Raw genomic sequence first — 21858 nt, 5'->3', positions numbered from 1 at the left:
ATAACCCACAGCCTCACACATTCACCGATACAAACAGCCCAAAATCACAAAATGGTGAAACAGTTTTTTCGATACCTCACATGACAACTCAGCCCATCACCGATTTCTCTAGCCCACTGGATCATGAGATTAATGATAATGTTACATCAAGGACCAATCCAACTACCCCTGATCTGAACAGTTCCTACTGTAATGCAACAACACACGCTTTAAATTCACCAAACCGTGCTTCAACCATCCAAGATGACAAAGAATTCGACTCCAATCAGAAGCATAACCCCGACAACTCACCTCTAAACATCCAATCAATATCACCACTACACTTTATGCCCGCCCCAAACGACACACAACAAACGAACTCCGATCCTTTCAACCTTGAACCCTTACTTGTTAAAGATAATACAATTATTAAAAAGAGAAAAATCACCAATACCATCGCCTACCCTATCCCTAACCCAAAAAACACCCCTCAAATTCCGGATATAAAAAGGCCTAAATTCAATATGCTTCATATTAAACACCTTGCAAGAAGTGGCCAAAAACTCAGAATTTTACAGTTGGCTAAACGTTGTAAATCCTCATCTAATGGTGGCGGTAACACATCCGGTTACTCGAGGGGATCTCACATGGACACGGTGCATAATAAAAAAGAATAGTAAGACATGTTCCACCACTAGCAACAGTCTGGACACAAACGAATTCAGGAAGTGTATCGGGATCCGCCGCAACAAACAATGAATCCAGCCTCCGTTACATCGTTATTTGTAAGTTTTCTCATGTGTACGATTTCTTTAAATATTCGGGGTATTGGGCAAACGGGTAAAATAAGCTGGCTTAAACGTATTTGCAATAAAGAAAAACCAACGATCTTAGGTCTACAAGAAACTAAATGCGAACAAACGCATGATAATACCAATGAATCTTTCTGGGGTAATTCCGATTTTAAATTCGTCCAAAAGGACTCGGTTGGTGCTTCCGGAGGTATCTTAACTATTTGGGATAGCAATATCTTCTCTGTTAACTATGCTATTGAGGGTGAATTCTTTTTAGCAATATGCGGGTCATGGGCGGGATATGACTCTGAAATTGTTTTCATTAATGTATATGGCCCTCATTCCAACTCGAAAAAACAAAGACTCTGGAACGAACTCTTATCCCTCATTAATTCTCTTCACATCCCACACATTGTTTTTGGCGACTTCAATGAAGTAAGAAATAAAACGGAACGTATGAATTCGGAATATAATCAACATTGGGCGAATAACTTTAATAACTTCATTAACAACTCAGGATTAATCGATCTCCCATTAGGCGGTAAAAGGTTCACACGGATATGCGAAAAAACAATGAAATTTAGTAAGCTAGATCGATTTCTTGTTTCTGACGGTATCTTTACTATCTGGCCCAACACATCATCCAAAACCCTTGATCGTGACCTTTCTGATCATTGCCCCATCATCCTAAGGAATAACCCCATTGATTCTGGTCCTAAACCTATACGAGTTTTTGACACATGGCTTGATCTAAAAGATGCAGACACCGTTATAGAAAGGGCTTGGTCGATCCCAATTAATGGTAATAGACCTGATTGCATCTTCCGTAATAAACTAAAGAACGTTAAAATGGAACTTAAAAAGCATAGTAATCAACTTGATAACATAGATACACAAATCCGAGATCACTTAACCGAATGTAATAATTGGGAACAAACCGCCGAAACCAGACCATTGTTCGAAACAGAAAAACAAAAATGGCTTGATGAAAAAATACAACATATCGCAAAAGAAAAAAAGAAAATTAACATGCTTAAACAAAAATCTAGAATTAAATGGACACTCGAGGGAGATGAAAATTCAAAATATTTTCACAATTATATTAAAAGAAGAACAAGTAAAAACAATATCCATGATTTGTCAATTAACGATACATGGTATAACACCCCGCCAAAATACCATCTGACGGCGTGTTAATTCCGGTCCCACAGTTAACAGTTACGCCCTCTATATGAGACGTTTAAAGCAATCGCATTTAATTTTATTTAAAATAATAACTTTCAAAAACAAAAGTTAGAAATCCCAAAATAGAAACACTGTTGTGATCGTGACCACAAGCCAACAGTATTTAAACAGTTATAAAAGTTTTAAATGTGAAAGTAAATAATGTTCTTTAAAATCAAATGCTGACTCCACGGCCAGTCATGCAGTAAACACAGCGGAAGCATACCTCTTAAGGACCTGAGAATAACAACACGCAAAAACCGGTCAACAAATAATATTGGTGAATCTACAGGTTTAAAGTAACGTAACAATGTCTGAAAAACAGTTATCAGAAAAATAGTTTAATTTCATTGACCACAAGATTCTATCGCAAGCATAAACCGAGCACCTGAATACTAGCATTAACCCGAGTATAGAAACCACTACACCCGACCTTACCTCGTAAAATGTTATACATTGTTCAGATGTATTAAATGTTCAAAGTAAATGCACCACTGCTTTTATAGTGGGTGAGGTTGTCAACCTAACGGATCCGTCCATCTAAATTGTGCCTACCAAATGGTGTTAAAAGTATTCAAGCTAGAGGCTTTTTGAACAAACTCAATATGCATATGTGTAGTACTCATGTCAATATAAAGCATTTGAAAATGTAAATATAACAGCGTGTATTCTCATCCCTGAAAATATGTAAAAAGCGGGACTGTAGACTCACCTTTGAATAAGCTCGGAATGAAAGACAAATAACTTGTACGGTTTAGACCCGAGTAATGTAACCTAAGTATACGTATGTAGGTTGGTTAATATATGTATCTTATATAAGTGTGGTTTCATAGTGTACGTTGTCTTATTGCTCGACCCGACGCGATTTAAAGTAAAAGTCAACTATATCATGCAAGTCAAACAAAGTCAACCGAAGTCAAACCGAAAGTCAAACTTGGTCAAAGTAGTCAACTAAAGTCAACATCAGTAGGTTCATGTCAAATATTGGTCAAAATGTCAAACCTAAGTCAAACAATACGTTTTAGGTCATGAATAATCATTTTCACAATTTCAGTTTATCGTCATGCACCAAATTTACGAACACGTAGCACACTTAGCATATTATCTCATAGTACAAAATTCAAGTAAATACGACAAACTCCAGATCCTAATTAGACTCAAAATTGATTCCAAATAGTCCGGCCAGGGACTCATACGACAATTAAAAGTCAGGAATCAGAAGGAATACATTTGGGGTTTGCCCAGTCAGTTTCTGACCGCGCACTGATTTCATTTCGGCTATAACCGGAGTTAGAAACACGAAATTGATACAATACCAGTGGCCATAGTTCAAGGACAAAACAAAGTAACACATATCAAAAATCTATCCACTTTTGTTTAGCCAATTTGTACAGTTTATTCGTGCAAGTTGATCATTCAGTTTTCAGTTCAAATCAGAATTCACATAAAGTGTGGCTCTATTGTGCCCAATGCATAAGGTTTCAGAGATTGATATAAACTAAAAATAAGTCACATATCATGTTAAGTTTCATTTTCCAGAAGTATACATGCTAAATCAATATACAAAATTCACAAAGTACAAAACCGTGTTCAATTTACAGATTCGATTCCCATTTCGTTAGTCACATTCGCATACGATTATCCGAAGATCTAGAAACAATTGGCCTATGATATCTACATGAAAGATGAATTAATTTTTGTCTATTCTTCAAATATGCAAAGCTTCAATCACATAAGTTAACACATTTTATCATACAAGGTTATTTTCATGCAAGTGCTGTATAAAACTTCATTTACACTAATTCTAGAATATCTCGGGCTATACATAAGCAAACGACATGATATCCTAGTCTAACTTGAGTGTTTTTAAATTATCTTTCCAGTGGAATAAGTCTCACATTCCAATTCGTTTTCTATCAATACCAGATTTCTGATCAAGTAACAATAACACAACGATAATTCAAATCGACATAACTTAATCATACGGAAACGAAATCAAGCGAATCCAAAGCCTAAACTCAATAGTTTTTCGCAAGGAATCTGATTATAACATAATAATTTACATTTGAAAAACTTAATTTTTCTGATCAAACAAATACAAATTCATTTTTAAACCCTAGCGCATCAAACAATCAAAATAACGATTACAATTAACACGTACGTGTATGGACTTGAGCAGTTGACAACATAACTATGAAACTTTATAAAAATCAGATTTTTAAGATTTAGGGTTCATGCAATTATACCTTTGATCGCTAAATTAAATACATGATGTGAAGCGAGGTGTATATAAAATAGTTATTATTTTACTAGGAAAATACTATTAAATACGATACAATTTTACACAAGATATTTATTTATTTATAGAATGGATATACTTAAACCTTGCTACAACACTTATAGGCAGTGTACCTAATCGTACAGTAGTGTAGTTTTTAGTAAGTCCGGTTCGTTCCACAGGGAAATCTTTAAACAAAGCTCAACGCTATATTAGTTTACTTTTATAAAAATACAAATATATATATAAGTGATATTATTATTATAAAGGGGGGTTTTTACCGTTTAATGACCGGCTTGTCGAGTTTAAAACTTTAGTCGCAGTTAAAACCTAATGTAAAATATAAAATAAATACAAGACTTTAAATTAAAGCGTAAAGTAAATAACGATAATGAAATTGCGAATAATAAAAATGCGATAAAATTAAATTGCGATAATTAAAAGTACGATAATTAAAAATGCGATTAAATAAAATAACAATAAATAAAAGTGCGATAATTAGAAGTGCAATTAAATATAAAATAAAGGAAATTAAATATGAAATAAAAGAATTATGCTTATTTAAACTTCCGTAATCATGATGTTTGACGTGTTGATTTTAGTTTTATGCCCATGGGTTAATTGTCCTTTGTCCTGGATTATTCAATATGTCCGTCTGGTTTTTGTCCATAACAGTCCATCAGTCATAAATATAAATTGCAAGTGTCCTTGTCAAATTATTATTATACCCGAAGATAAATATTCCAACTAATTGGGGATTCGAATTGTAACAAGGTTTTAATACTTTGTTTAATGAATACACCAGGTTATCGACTGCGTGTAAACCAAGGTTTTACTACTTTGTTAACAATTACACCAATTACCCTTGAATGTAATTTCACCCCTGTTTTGATTATTCTAGTGGCTATTAATCCATTCCCGTGTCCGGTTAAATGAACGATTATTCGTACATATAAATACCCCGCCCATCGTGTCCGATCGAGTGTATATGGTAATTTATAGGGACGCCCAATTGTAAATCTTTATATTAACATTAACAAACTTTCATTTAGTTAAACAAATATAAAGCCCATTAATAGCCCATAGTCTAGTTTCCACAAGTGTCGTTCTTTTGTCCAAACCCCAATTATGGTACAAAGCCCAATTACCCAATTTTAGTAATTAGCCCAACATCATGATTACCTCGTTTTAAATAAGCATAATAATAACTTAGCTACGAGACATTAATATAAAAAGGTTGAACATAACTTACAATGATTAAAAATAGCGTAGCGTTACACGGACAGAATTTCGACTTACACCCTTACAACATTCGCTAACATACCCTTATTATTAGAATTATAATTAAAATTAAAATATAAATTATAAATATAATTATATTTACGTATGAAGAGGAAGAGAAAAAAGATGATTAAAACTCGGCAGAAAACTGGCTTTTTATAGGACCTGACCAGCAATCTCACACCATGCGACTCGCATGGATTTGTGCTTCTGGCCATGCGAGTCGCATGGCCACCCTGGATCCAGCCAACTACTTTGTTTTCTTCTTGCCGACGTAATATAATAATAATAATATATATAATATATAATTATATATAATTATATATATATTATATTATATTCTTGTGCATAGTAGACTAGATATTTTTGGTCCGTTGCGTCGGGCGTTTCTTCTTGGCTCAGGTCCCGGTTCCGGATTTTCGGACGTCCTCGCGTATTATTTTAAATCGCGTACTTTGCGTCTTGTAACTTGTACTCTTGTCATTTTGAGACGTTCCTCATCAATATTTTGAACCTTTTTAATTGTATCTTGTACTTTTTAGCTCTTTGGACCTTTTTGTCTTCAATTTGTCGAATCTGCTTTTTATCTTCTCTTTTTAAATTTAAACGAATATCGCTTGTAAATCGAACAATACCAACTAAAATCTTGTCTTTCTTGAGGAATAATGCTATGAAATATATGTTCGTTTTTAGCATTATCAAATATTCCCACACTTGAGCGTTGCTTGTCCTCAAGCAATATTGTCTTGAAATACTAGAATCACTTCTTTATTCTTCACACTTTGTACATCAGTGATTTCTATACGGCGGTATAAACAATGGAAGTAACGATATGGTTTACAGTCCCACATGACTATAAAAATTTAGATCCATTAAGGAAATTGGATCTTTATGAAAACATTTGATCTTTTGAAATCTAGTTTTTACCCTAGATAAGTTTTCCGGAATAACCCTTTACCGGAGTTTGCAAAATATTTTTGTGGGTTTGGTGGGTTTCAGATTTGAAAATTTTAGCTCAAAACTTGCGGTTTTGTGTCACCCACTTGCTAACCTTGTATTTGGAAAGCAACACGTCCAGTTTACTTGTTCCGTATATTACCTTTCGGCAAACTACCGTCCGGTTGTAAAGGAAAGTGTTGAACAAGCAACTGTTAAGGCAATGTCCCGTGACATGCTTTTGATTATGGTCTATAACGTGTCGGACGCAATTACTATCCTTGGTAGGAGCAATAGTAAAGCTCACCCTTATAATTTTTCGGTCTGGCACAAGGTCCTGTCTTTGACCATGCTATGCAACCACCGTTCTTACGGTTGACACCCGATTTAGTTCAGGTGACCTAGTGAATTCCAGGTGAATTCCTAGGATTTTACGTTCAATGGTAATGAACGCATTGAAAATTGGGTTTTCAGAAAACAAATCGGTTTGTATTTTTGATCAAAATATTTTCTCGTTCAAGCTCGAGTTTAGATATCATCGAATTCCATGAGTTTGTAATTCTCAATCTTTAAGGTCAATCTCTAGGATTGAGTAATATCAGTCTTAAAAGCTGATTTTTAATCTTTAAGGAGATTATCCTTTCTGGGGATCTGATTCATTAGTCTTATCCAGCTAATTTGCATGGTGCCTCCCCATTGTACGAGATAAATCCTTCTCATGGTTAGGATAAATCTGACCACTTGGCGACCCTGTTTTATGCTGAGGTCCGTGGATTTCCTGCTAATTTTAGTGATGACTTTTCTAGATTTTTCGTCAACCTACAGCTGGTCTGGATGACAACTTCATGACCTAAATCAAGAAGCGCGTGTCTTTTTCGGAAGACTTTACTTCCTTTTAATGATGGAATTGATTCATCGTGTAGATCCATCTTTTCTTTCATCGGGTAAAACAGTTTAGTTTAGTCCAAAGCAAAAGTATTTTCAGTTATTTGTTACAGATATATGTGACATATGTTTAAAATAACTTGATAAATTTTCCCACACTTTGGCTTTTTATTTTTCTTTTTATCGTCCTCTATTCCATTTTAAATGAATTTTGACATTTTAGTTTGTTTCTCAATTTATGTCCTTTTTGAGGTAACAATAATTTCGGTGTTAAAACCTAGTTTTATCGTTCATAAATATGTATAAACATGATTTTTAGTTCATTTAATTGAAAATTTTGAAAAATTTTACTAGAATTGGGTAGTCAGTATATAAGACTAGGGCTGTTCTTTTTTATCAGAGAGCACTAGATTCTAATACAACTACTGCTTTACTAGTATTTTTAATGGTAACCAAGTGTTTAATATAAAAATTTTAAAATCCGAAAGAATTTAACCCCTTCCCACACTTAAGATCTTGCAATGCCCTCATTTGCAAGAAATCAGTAACAATTTAAATTATTGAGGGTGATTAGTGTGAAAATGATTAAATTTTTACCAAAGTTTCCAAATATATTGGCGTTTGTTTGCTGAATGATAAATGGTGCACGTCATTTGTTCATTCCGTCTTGTTGTTATTTCACATATATTTTGCATCATTGTCGTCAAAATTACTTGCTTTTGCTGAACTTAATGCCAGTCTTTGAAAACGCTTTGTTTTACCCTGTTTTGTGCATAAAATAGAATACATACAATACAAATATAATCATACATGTAATTTGAAATGGAACTTTGGCATCCCACTTTCAAACTATAAGAAAAATATTAGTACACAATAATAATAGAAATATCAAACATTACATAAACGTAATAAAATGTTAAGTGTTTAAAATAAAAATAAAAATTACCAACTTATCTCTACTGATCAGGAGGTGGGTTAGGAGGAAAATTAGGATATGGATCCCAATTCATGTTCGCGTCCGGGTTCCATGGCTGATTATAGGTGAACTGGTATGCTGCGTCATAATCATATGAATCATAGGGTGGTCTCATTTCTGGCTGATGTGCGGGATAGTATGCGGGTCGGGTCGGATAATACATCTCGCCAGGCTGCAACTGGCTTATAATTTGGCGCTGATGATAATCCCATCGGCCATGCTCTCGTTGACGGGAATGCTCGTAGTCATTCCGGCGTTGCCATGCCTCGTACTGCATATGCCTATCATAGTTCGTCATGTATTCATCCTCCATACGAACGCCTAAATCAAGAGCAGTCTCCCGAACAACTCCTATAATGTTGTTCGCCTCCTCCATCTCGTCATCCGAACCTCTCTCTACCTGTCGCTGAGGTCCCTCGTATCGATATACCCGACCACGTCTCATCAATAATACCCTTGCACCGTGATAAAGGTTTGAACTTATAGTTTCACCTCCGTCCTCTATTTCGTTCATTGGACCCCCTTGGTGCTTATCCACACCTAAATACTCTCCAATGAGAGTAATGAAAATACCACCACCTATAATACTCCCCGATTTCATCCCCGAAACTACATTAGCGAGATAATAACCAACACAATAGGGAATGTTAACGAAACTCCTCGGGTCTCTAATACACTTGAGGTAGAACAAATCGTTTACGGTCAATTTCTCCTTATTCCTACCCCTTTGTGTGATTGTGTTTGCTAAGAATCTATGAATCACCCGGAGTTCAGCTCTGTCTATATCTAAGTATGTATGATTTCCACTGGCGTGAAATTCATTAAAATGGGACATACGCCTCCAGACAGCGTTAATATCAAATTCCCTATCTACCCTTTCTCCTTGGGCAATCAGGCTATTACAGTCGGGGCTCAAAAGTTCAGCAGGGGTGTAAATCTGTAAGGCCCTAGCTAAATCTATCATGGACATTCTGTACATGCGTCCACCTAACAGAAATCTAATAAAGCTTCTATCATCTATCCTTCTAACATCACTGTTTAACTTAATAGTACTAAGTAATTCTATACACCATTCCCTATATATGGTTCTACGAATGGAAAATAGGCGCATCCAATCGTTAAACTGAGAATTACCATACCTTTGCACCAATAATTCCCGAATCGGTTCGGCGAGGTCAACTGTTTCCAAAGGTACCCAGTCAATTGCCCTTGGCATTTCAACAACCTTAAAGTAGAGAATGTGCATGTTCTTTTGATAATCTGGATACTCTATCCAACATCGATCAAATCTTAGATTTGGGTGTAACTGATCTTCATTAATGTCTAAGCTCAGAATCCTTTGATGTGGAGCGAATTGACGAAACTGATTCACGAATAATTGATCTTGATCGTGATATGGAATATGTTGCTCCTCCTGTTCTTCTTCTTCTTGTTGCATATGTTGTTCTTGTTCATGAAACATTTCCGGTTCGGGCTCTGGTTGCCTGGACGATGATGCTCCTGAACCTCCAGTATCGGCTCTCTGCAAAACACATTAAACACAAAATTTTTGCATCCAAATATGCATTAGTGTTAGCAAAATAATAACTTGAAACAATTATGATGACATGTTCAATTCATAACATATTTTATACATATTTTCCTAAAAATAACAATTATATACTTTTACATACGAAAATGTGTACAATGTTTTATCACATTTAAACTCTTAAACATGTCAACAATAATTATTATAACAATTAAACACTTGTTACATGGCATTCAAATCAAACTAGTGCTCATTTTCATATTTTTGTCAAGTCTACACTTTGTCAAATAAGCATATACGAAAAATGTACATCAAGTTCATAAGCATTTATCTCAAATAACATGCCAAAATAATCACTACTAGCAATGAAACAAGTTTCAAATGGCCTTTATATCAAATTATCCAAGTTCATGAATTTTTAGACTTAAAAAGTCCACTTTAATTCTCAAAAACATGTTTAGGCTCAAAGTTTGGATCAATTAACTACCTAAACATGTTACACTACTTAATTTAGCAACAATTCATGACAAAAATCGGCCATAACCTGTTTATATTAAAAAGCCCCAAATTGCTCAAGAACACAAACCCTAGATTCTTAAAAATTTGAAGTTTTTAGCTTCAATTCATGTTAAATAGCTTCTATCTAGGATATACATGCATAATATAACAACAATTTAGCTCTAATTACACCTAAATTTAACAAAATCAAAATATAAATTTTCTAGCTCAAGAACACAAAAATTCGAATTTAAAGAGATTAGGGGTGAAATCTTTACCTTTCTCCTGAAGGGGTTGAGACTACTGAATCTAGGCATGTTTGTTGTGAAGTTTTGCAAGAAATTTGGTGAAAAATGGCGGATTTTTGAGAGGATTTGGGAGAGTTTTCGTGTATATGTGTGTGTATTTGTGAAAGAAGCAGAACTCGGCTGAGCTTTTGATCCTGTCCAGTTTTTATCTGTCATGCGAGTCGCATGACTTTGTAGCCTACCCCCATGCGACTCGCATGGGGGTATTTTCCAGGTATTTTTTTAATTTTTTTTTTTTTTTTTTTTTTTTTTTTTTATAAAACCTTATACTTTTAAAACATAGAATTAAATAAAATTTTAAAAATTTTGTTTCTTTTTAAGACGAGGTCGTTTCGGGACGATGCCCTAGTCCGTCCCTCGACAAAATTTTAAAATTTGTCTTTTTGTTGCGATTGTTTTAAAAGCTAAGATTTTTGGGTTTTTTAATGTTTTTGGCATACTTTAAATCAATAAGATTAAAAATAATGATAATAAAAGTTCTCGTCCCTCCCTCGGGTAAAGCAATTTCGGTTCAAAGACCTAGTCTTCAACTTACGACGAATTTTTAAAAATCATATTTTTAACTTAATGAGATAAAGTAAATTTTTGTTTTTAAATTCACACAACTTAAATATAAAATTCAAAATTAATAATAAAAAAATCACACCAAACTTAAAATTTGAAATGCATAAAATTAAAAATTCATATTTTAAAAATTAAAAATTCACACCAAACTTAATTTAAAAATTCATATTATAAATTCACACCAAACTTATATTAATTTTTCAAATATTTACAATTTTAAAAATATTGTTTTTACAAAGTTTACAATATTAATTTAAGATTTAAATATTAATTTTAAATATGGTAAAAATAAAATTAAAAATCTTTTTGTCTTTTTATCCCACTTTAATCAATCAAATATTATCAAAAATATGCGCCCCTCTTTTCGGTAAAGTAATTTCGGTTCCAAGACCTAATTTAACTCATGACGAATTTTTGAAATATTTTGGGTTGATTGATTAAAGATATTTATACCTTAAGAATAAACGTTAAATTTCGCAGTGATGTAATAAATTTTTGAATGATATCAATAATTTCGGTCGCCAAACCTAATTTTATTTAATACCAATTTAATACTTTTTAGCGAACAAATTAGCGTTTATTATCAAAAGGTTAAAAATAAAAATAAAAATAAAAACTGTACAGACATACCTGTGAAATAGATTTCTTAGTTATATGATCTATTATATTCATAAGATAGTCGGTTTAATTGATTTTCCATGGCTGCATAGGCGTAACCTCGAGCATTCATTGTCTTTTCTTCTAAACATATGAACGGTCCGTCTCTGCATAAAGTAACAAATTCGGTATTTGAATAGGTTTGATTATTTGAACATTTACCTCCATGTGACCATTTTCCGCATTTGTGACATCGTTCTAGGTGTCGTGCTCTTCTTTTTGCTGCGGATTTTGATTTTCCTTTACCAAATTGTAACTTATTATCTTCGCATCTGGATCCTTTTCTAACTCCGTCCATTCTTTCTCTGATTACTGATACTATTTCACTCGGTAGTATGTCATTATTACGTTTAGTGATCAAAGCGTGTAGCATTAGACCATGGTTTAATTCACAGGCAGTCTTCATTTTGTAAAAACCTAAAAAAAATAAAAATTCAGAATGGGGGGAGAAGACTAGTTCTTTAGGGTCTGCTAGGGAAAGACCATACGTGTTCCATTTTCGAGAACTACACGAAAACAGACAATCTAACTCTAACAGAAATATATATTATCCTTTAAAGACTTGATTCTCCCCACACTTAGTTAGCTGTGGTGTCGAAATTGTGATTAACTTCGTTGTCGACTTCCATCGGACCCTGTATGTAATGTTTAACTCTGTGACCATTAACTTTAAATTCAATCCCATTTGAATTTATTAATTCTATCGTTCCGTATGGGAAAACTCTTTTGACTATGAATGGTCCAGACCATCTTGATTTCAATTTTCCAGGAAATAGCTTGAATCGTGAATTGAAAAGAAGAACTCTGTCTCCTTCTTTAAATTCTTTTGAACTTCTGATTCTTTTATCATGCCATTTCTTCGTTCTTTCTTTATAGATTAACGAATTTTCGTATGCTTCATGTCTTAATTCTTCTAATTCGTTTAGTTGACTTAATCGTAGACGTCCGGCTTCATGTAAATCAAGATTACATGTTTTCAAAGCCCAAAATGCTTTGTGTTCAATTTCTACTGGAAGATGACATGCTTTTCCATAAACAAGTCTAAAAGGTGTGGTTCCAATTGGAGTTTTGTAGGCTGTTCTGAAAGCCCAGAGTGCATCCTCCAATTTAATGGACCATTCCTTCGGATTTGATCCTACGGTTTTCTCTAGAATACGTTTTAAAGCTCGGTTGGTATTTTCAACTTGTCCACTTGTTTGTGGATGATATGCGGTGGAGATTTTATGAGTTACTCCATATCTTTTAAGAACTTTCTCAAGTTGATTATTACAGAAATGAGTACCCCGATCACTTATTAAAGCTTTCGGTGTTCCAAACCTTGCAAAAAGACGTTTTAAAAAGTTGACTACAACTCGTGCATCGTTAGTTGGGAGAGCTTGTGCTTCCGCCCATTTAGATACATAATCAATGGCTACGAGTATATATAGATTATTATGAGATTTTGGAAATGGACCCATAAAGTCAATACCCCAAATGTCAAATACTTCACATACTTGGATGACATTTTGTGGCATTTCATCACGTTGACTTATTTTTCCGGCCCTTTGACATGCATCACAGGATTTGCAAAGAAGGTGTGCGTCTTTGTAAATTGTAGGCCAATAGAATCCAGCTTCATAAACTTTTCTTGCTGTTAGTTGAGGCCCATAATGCCCTCCTGTTGGTCCTGTGTGACAATGGTTTAAAATTTTACTAGCTTCATCTCCAAATACACATCGGCGTATTATTCCATCGGGACAACTTTTAAACAGATGTGGATCTTCCCAGAAATAGTGTTTTATATCACTGAAGAATTTCTTTCGTCTTTGGTACGATAATCCTTTTTCAAGGAATCCACAAACTAAGTAGTTTGCATAGTCTGCAAACCATGGGATTTCTTTATAATCTATCTTCAATAGATATTCATCAGGAAAGTTGTCTTGTATGGCCGATTCATTCAGAACTTCTAATTCGGGATTTTCAAGACGAGAAAGATGATCAGCGGCGAGATTTTCTGCTCCTTTTTTATCTCGGATTTCAATATCAAACTCTTGTAAGAGTAAGATCCAACGGATTAATCTTGGTTTAGCATCTTGTTTTGAAAATAGGTATCTAAGAGCAGAATGGTCGGTATAGACCACCGTTTTTGCTAGAACGAGATATGATCGAAATTTGTCAAAAGCAAAGACAATAGCAAGGAGTTCTTTTTCAGTAGTTGTATAGTTCGTTTGTGCTCCTTGTAACGTCTTACTAGCATAATATATAGGTTGAAATCGTTTTTCAATCCTTTGTCCTAAAACGGCTCCCATTGCAAAATCACTTGCATCGCACATTAGTTCAAATGGTAGATTCCAATTTGGTGTTATCATGATCGGTGCATTAGTGAGTTTTTCTTTAAGAATATTAAAAGATTTGATACACTCATCTGAAAAGATGAATGGCGCATCCTTTTCTAGGAGTTTATTCATAGGAGTGGCAATTTTAGAAAAATCTTTTATGAAACGTCGGTAAAAACCGGCATGCCCTAGAAAACTCCTAACTCCTCTAACATTGGTGGGATGTGGAAGTTTAGCAATTACATCTACTTTAGCTCTATCCACTTCAATTCCTTCTTTTGAAATTTTATGTCCAAGAACGATGCCTTCTTTAACCATGAAATGGCATTTCTCCCAATTAAGTACTAGATTTGATTTTTCGCATCTAATTAGCATTCGTTCTAGATTAACTAGACATGATTTAAATGTATCATCGAAGACTGAAAAGTCATCCATGAATACTTCCATGCATTCTTCTATCATGTCGTGAAAAATCGCCATCATACACCTTTGAAAGGTTGCAGGGGCGTTGCAAAGTCCAAATGGCATGCGTTTGTAAGCAAAAGTACCATAAGGGCACGTGAATGTGGTTTTCTCTTGATCTTCGGGTGCTATTGGAATTTGAAAATATCCGGAAAATCCATCTAGAAAACAATAGTAACTATTTCCGGCTAATCTTTCCAACATTTGATCTATGAAAGGTAAGGGAAAGTGATCTTTTCTGGTGGCGTCATTTAATTTTCTATAATCAATACATACACGCCATCCTGTTACAGTCCTAGTAGGAATAAGCTCATTTTTCTCATTTGTGATAACAGTCATGCCACCCTTCTTAGGTACGCATTGAACTGGGCTTACCCATGGACTATCAGAAATTGGATATATCAAACCTGCATCTAGCAGTTTAATAATCTCTTTCTTAACTACATCTTGCATATTAGGATTTAGTCTTCGTTGGCGTTGCACATACGTTTTATGACCTTCTTCCATAAGGATTTTATGTGTGCAATACGAAGGACTTATTCCTTTAATATCATGAATCTTCCATGCAATGGCTGGTTTATGAGCTTTCAACACAGAAATGAGTTGTGATTTCTCATTTTCAGTAAGAGAAGACGATATTATTACAGGTAATTCAGATTCACCATGTAAATAAGCGTATTCCAAATGGTTTGGAAGTGGCTTTAATTCTAATTTCGGAGGTTCTTCTATCGATGATTTATATCGATATCTGTCTTCTTCTTTTAGCATTTGAATTTCTTCTGTTGTTGGTTCATATCCATTAGCTATAAGTGTAGCTAACATTTCAGCTTCATCAATTGGTTCATTACCTTCTCCTAAAGAACATTCTCCTGTTCCTTGTAATTCTGGAAATTCTTCTAATAATTCTGCATGTGCATCTATAGTTTGAATATAATAACATGTATCATCTGCAGATTGTGGTTGTTGCATTGCTCTATCAACTGAAAAGGTAACACTCTCATCCTCTATACTTAGGGTCAGTTTCTTACCGAACACGTCTATCATTGCTTTAGCCGTGTTTAAGAATGGTCTTCCTAATATGAGAGGAACTTGAGAATCTTCTTCCATGTCCAAAACAACAAAATCTACTGGAAATACTAAAGTACCAACTTTAACTAGCATGTTCTCCATTATCCCTCTAGGATATTTTATTGATCTATCGGCTAGTTGTATGCTTATTCTGGTTGGTTTCAATTCTCCAAGGTCTAGTTTAGCGTATAGTGAATACGGCATTAGATTTATACTAGCACCTAAGTCTGCCAGTGCTTCTATTGAACTAAGACTACCCAGAAAACATGGAATTGTGAAACTTCCTGGATCAGATAGTTTTTCTGGTATCTTATTCAACAGCACTGCTGAACAATTAGCATTCATAGTTACAGCCGAGAGTTCTTCCATTTTCTTTCTATTCGTGATTAGATCTTTCAAGAATTTAGCATACCTTGGCATTCCTGAAATCACATCAATGAAAGGAAGATTTACATTTATCTGTTTAAACATATCCAAGAATTTGGATTGCTCGGCTTCAAGTTTCTCTTTCTTCATTTTACTCGGGTAAGGAAGTGGTGGTTGGTATGGTTTAACATAAGGTTTATCCTTAACTGTGTTATCTTCATTAACCTTTTCAACTACCGGTTCTTTTTCCTTATCTTGATCGGGTTGTAGTTCTTGTGGAGTAGGAATAGTTTCATCAGAAGTTACAGGTATTTCAGGTGGTTTAAGTGTTGTACCACTTCTTGTGGTAATAGCTTTAGCTGTTTCATTCCGGGGGTTAGCATTTGTATCACTAGGTAAACTTCCCGGTTTTCTTTCACCTATTAACCTTGCTAGGTTACTTACTTCTTGTTCCAGATTTTGAATAGAAGCTTGTTGATTTCTAAATGCTTGAGCATTTTGTTCATTGGTTTGTTTTTGAGATGTGAAAAACTGCGTTTGAGTTTCAACTAGCTTTGTCATCATATCTTCTAAATTCGGCTTTTTATCATCGGTTTGTTGTGGTGGTTTGTTTTGAAAATTCGGTCTTTGCTGATTGTAAGTATTATTGGATACTTGTTGATTGCTAGGACCTTGTTGGTTATTGTATGGAATATTTCGGTTATAATTCTGGTTTTGATTGTAAATCGGTCTTGGCGGTTGATAATTATTCTGATAATTATTTCCAGGCCTTTGGTTTATGTATGAAATATTCTCTCTTTGTTCCATTGTTAATTCAATACTGAGACAATCTTTTGTCAAATGTGGTCCTCCACACTGTTCACAACTAATTCGTATTGAGTGAATATCCTTAGTCATCTTTTCCATTCGTCTCTCGAAAGCATCTATCTTTGCGGAAATGGAATCTAAGTCATGGCTAGAATCGGCTCTAGCTGCTTTAGATGATCTAATGATGTCTTTTTCTTGGTGCCACTCATGCGAGTGGGAAGCAGTGTTATCAATAATTTTGTAAGCATCAGTTTCGGTTTTCTTCATAATAGAACCACCAGCTGCTATATCTATGTCTTTTCTTGTAGTGATGTCGCATCCTCGGTAGAATATTTGTACTATTTGACAGGTGTCTAAACCATGTTGTGGACATCCTCTTAATAACTTTCCATATCTTGTCCACGCCTCATATAGAGTTTCATTTGGCTTCTGTGTGAACGTAACAATTTCTGCTTGAAGTCTTACGGCTTTAGATGCAGGAAAGAATTGTTTAAGAAATTTGTCAATTAAAACGTCCCATGTATCGATCGCCCCTTCAGGTAACGATTCCAACCAATCTTTGGCTTCTCCCTTTAAAGTCCAGGGAAATAACATGAGATATATCTGTTCATCCTCCACTTCTCGTATTTTAAATAGTGTGCAGATCCTATTAAAGGTACGTAGATGTTCATTTGGATCTTCCTTCGGCGCACCACTAAATTGGCATTGATTAGTCACCATGTGTAGAATTTGTCCCTTGATTTCATAATCTGGCGCATTAATGTCTGGATGAGTAATTGCGTGACCTTGGCCAGTGCGTTTAGCTCTCATTCGGTCTTCCATACTTAAAGGTTCCAGATTCTCCATAATTGAATTTGTTGAATCGGTATCACTAGATGATTCTGATTTAATAGTTCGTTCCTCAACAATCTCTGTTTGAGTGATTGGTGGTTCCGGAGGAAAGTTTAATGGTTCAGGATCTATGAACCGTTCCTGAATATTTTCTGGATTCTCAATTGTGAGGTTGGGTTCAAAAAATGGATTATCGGAAATTTGAACTGAAGTACTTGGTCGACTGGATGACGATTCTAAAGAAAAATCAACGGCGGTTATATTTGTTAAACGATGTCTTGATCGAGTTACAGGTGGTGAACGTACAAAAGGTGATGAACGTCTTGCTCGGTGCATTCACTGAATATCCTATTAGTTTTTAAAAGGAAAGAAAAATTATAATAAGTTATCCAATCAATAGACTTTTCTGATTTTGCCCACGTTTCGAATAGCCAAAAGATGCAGCAGAGGGGCAGGATTCGTTTGGTCTCAATATAATTGAGGACTGTTTGGCTCCAATAACCCGGTCCACGTACAAATCCAACTATTACTACGAACCAGAAAATTTTGATGTCTATCAATTTAACCACTTAAAATAAATTTTCGTAATTTTTAGAAATTTAGATAAGAAGTAAAAAAAATTCTAAGTCCTAAAACTAGAATAGCGAGAAATAAGAGAGAAAAAGAGTTTGTCGATAAAGGTTGAAAAAGAAAAAAATGGTTGAAAAATAAAAGACGACGGAAAAATAAAAGAAACTTATAAAAACTTAAAAATACTTAACTAACCTAACCTTATTACTACAACTAACTTAAAATTATAATCACAAATTGAAATTACTAATTGGAATGATAATTGATACATAGTAAAAGGTCTAAAAATATTAAAGCTTACAGGAAAAACTAAATCCCAAATGGAAATAACTTAAAAAGAAACTAAAACTTAAAAAGGCGTCGCAAAATTCTAAAGCACCTAAATCTTAGTCTAAAGAAAAAGCACTTAAGGAATTCTACGGCAAAGCCTAAAAATCTAGGAGTAAAAATAACTATAGCAAAAACTAAGTTTAAAATTAAATATGAGCTAAAAAATACAAATATTACGCTACAACGATTAAAAAGGGACAAAATATTAAAGGTTATAAAAAGTTATAAAAATATTAGATTTTATAAAAATATTATTTTTATATTATATAATAAAAGTATTAAATTTATAATAAATAAAACTAGTTTAAAAGTAATATAGATAAAATAAAGTAAAAACTTAATTATAATAATAATAATAAGATTTAGGGTTTAATAATAATAATAAATTATATTCCGTAATTAATGCGTTTTTAGGGTTTGTATGTGGTCCTGTCAGACCCCTCATGCGAGTCGCATGATTTAAGAGGGTGGGTCATGCGAGTCGCATGACTGAACTGAACCGGTTCAACTGGACAGGTTCAATTTGACAGGTCACGTATATTTAATATTTATTTTCTTTTTTTCTGTTTTATATTTAAAATATAAATATATATATAATTAAAATAAAACTTAATTTTTAAAACTAAAAATAAACTTAAAATACTTTATAATTTTGTAAAAATAAAAGAAAAACTTAAAAAAATATATTTAAAATATTTTTTTTTTTTTTCGATTTTAAAAGCTTTTTTTTTTTTATATATATATTTTTTTTAATTTTTAAACAAAAATATAAATTTTACAAAAACTAATTATAACTTAAAAATTAAAAATATGGCGTTTCGCTTCTGCGTTTCCCCGGCAGCGGCGCCAAAAATAACTTGATGTGAAGCGAGGTGTATATAAAATAGTTATTATTTTACTAGGAAAATACTATTAAATACGATACAATTTTACACAAGATATTTATTTATTTATAGAATGGATATACTTAAACCTTGCTACAACACTTATAGGCAGTGTACCTAATCGTACAGTAGTGTAGTTTTTAGTAAGTCCGGTTCGTTCCACAGGGAAATCTTTAAACAAAGCTCAACGCTATATTAGTTTACTTTTATAAAAATACAAATATATATATAAGTGATATTATTATTATAAAGGGGGGTTTTTACCGTTTAATGACCGGCTTGTCGAGTTTAAAACTTTAGTCGCAGTTAAAACCTAATGTAAAATATAAAATAAATACAAGACTTTAAATTAAAGCGTAAAGTAAATAACGATAATGAAATTGCGAATAATAAAAATGCGATAAAATTAAATTGCGATAATTAAAAGTACGATAATTAAAAATGCGATTAAATAAAATAACAATAAATAAAAGTGCGATAATTAGAAGTGCAATTAAATATAAAATAAAGGAAATTAAATATGAAATAAAAGAATTATGCTTATTTAAACTTCCGTAATCATGATGTTTGACGTGTTGATTTTAGTTTTATGCCCATGGGTTAATTGTCCTTTGTCCTGGATTATTCAATATGTCCGTCTGGTTTTTGTCCATAACAGTCCATCAGTCATAAATATAAATTGCAAGTGTCCTTGTCAAATTATTATTATACCCGAAGATAAATATTCCAACTAATTGGGGATTCGAATTGTAACAAGGTTTTAATACTTTGTTTAATGAATACACCAGGTTATCGACTGCGTGTAAACCAAGGTTTTACTACTTTGTTAACAATTACACCAATTACCCTTGAATGTAATTTCACCCCTGTTTTGATTATTCTAGTGGCTATTAATCCATTCCCGTGTCCGGTTAAATGAACGATTATTCGTACATATAAATACCCCGCCCATCGTGTCCGATCGAGTGTATATGGTAATTTATAGGGACGCCCAATTGTAAATCTTTATATTAACATTAACAAACTTTCATTTAGTTAAACAAATATAAAGCCCATTAATAGCCCATAGTCTAGTTTCCACAAGTGTCGTTCTTTTGTCCAAACCCCAATTATGGTACAAAGCCCAATTACCCAATTTTAGTAATTAGCCCAACATCATGATTACCTCGTTTTAAATAAGCATAATAATAACTTAGCTACGAGACATTAATATAAAAAGGTTGAACATAACTTACAATGATTAAAAATAGCGTAGCGTTACACGGACAGAATTTCGACTTACACCCTTACAACATTCGCTAACATACCCTTATTATTAGAATTATAATTAAAATTAAAATATAAATTATAAATATAATTATATTTACGTATGAAGAGGAAGAGAAAAAAGATGATTAAAACTCGGCAGAAAACTGGCTTTTTATAGGACCTGACCAGCAATCTCACACCATGCGACTCGCATGGATTTGTGCTTCTGGCCATGCGAGTCGCATGGCCACCCTGGATCCAGCCAACTACTTTGTTTTCTTCTTGCCGACGTAATATAATAATAATAATATATATAATATATAATTATATATAATTATATATATATTATATTATATTCTTGTGCATAGTAGACTAGATATTTTTGGTCCGTTGCGTCGGGCGTTTCTTCTTGGCTCAGGTCCCGGTTCCGGATTTTCGGACGTCCTCGCGTATTATTTTAAATCGCGTACTTTGCGTCTTGTAACTTGTACTCTTGTCATTTTGAGACGTTCCTCATCAATATTTTGAACCTTTTTAATTGTATCTTGTACTTTTTAGCTCTTTGGACCTTTTTGTCTTCAATTTGTCGAATCTGCTTTTTATCTTCTCTTTTTAAATTTAAACGAATATCGCTTGTAAATCGAACAATACCAACTAAAATCTTGTCTTTCTTGAGGAATAATGCTATGAAATATATGTTCGTTTTTAGCATTATCAATACACCAACGCGTAGAGGAGATCGAGAATTGCAACTTTCGTGTTCAAGGTTTTATCAAAAGATCAAAAATTGAAGGTGATGATGATGGTGATGTTGGGCGACGATGGGGAGGAGCCAGGGAGAGATCGACTGCAGTTTTTGTGTAAGGGTTTACTAATTTTAGGTTAATACTTCTATTTATACTAACCCTAGTTTCACAAATTAGCACATAAGCCCCTAAACTTACAAAAATTGAAACATAAGGGGGTGAGGGGGAGGGGTCGGCCGAATGGGGCCCACCATGGGTTCCCGGGTTCTCGTTTTGCAATTTCGTGTATTCGTGGTCCGTTTTAAGTGTCGTTTTGTCGTACC

At 33.8% G+C, this 21858-nt stretch overlaps 1 protein-coding gene across 1 annotated transcript; it reads left to right on the top strand.

The window, feature by feature from the left end:
• The first annotated feature begins 734 nt into the window (after positions 1 to 734).
• Positions 735 to 21653, top strand: LOC139902123 (uncharacterized). The gene is made up of 2 exons (XM_071884778.1): positions 735 to 1890; positions 21583 to 21653. The coding sequence occupies exons 1-2, from the start codon at positions 735 to 737 to the stop codon at positions 21651 to 21653; spliced, it is 1227 nt and encodes a 408-aa protein (XP_071740879.1).
• Positions 21654 to 21858: the final 205 nt, after the last annotated feature.

The sequence above is a fragment of the Rutidosis leptorrhynchoides genome, chromosome 1, assembly GCF_046630445.1.
Source record: "Rutidosis leptorrhynchoides isolate AG116_Rl617_1_P2 chromosome 1, CSIRO_AGI_Rlap_v1, whole genome shotgun sequence".
Classification (NCBI taxonomy): Eukaryota; Viridiplantae; Streptophyta; class Magnoliopsida; order Asterales; family Asteraceae; genus Rutidosis; species Rutidosis leptorrhynchoides.
The sequence above is the reverse complement of the archived record's forward strand: the minus strand, read 5'-3'. Positions and strand labels throughout refer to the sequence as shown.

Coding starts and splice junctions, on each gene's coding strand:
- LOC139902123 (XM_071884778.1), top strand. CDS start 735: ATGAATCCAGCCTCCGTTACATCGTTATTTGTAAGTTTTCTCATGTGT. Junction 1,891..21,582: donor TTATATTAAAAGAAGAACAA/GTAAAAACAATA, acceptor CAAAAATTGAAG/GTGATGATGATGGTGATGTT.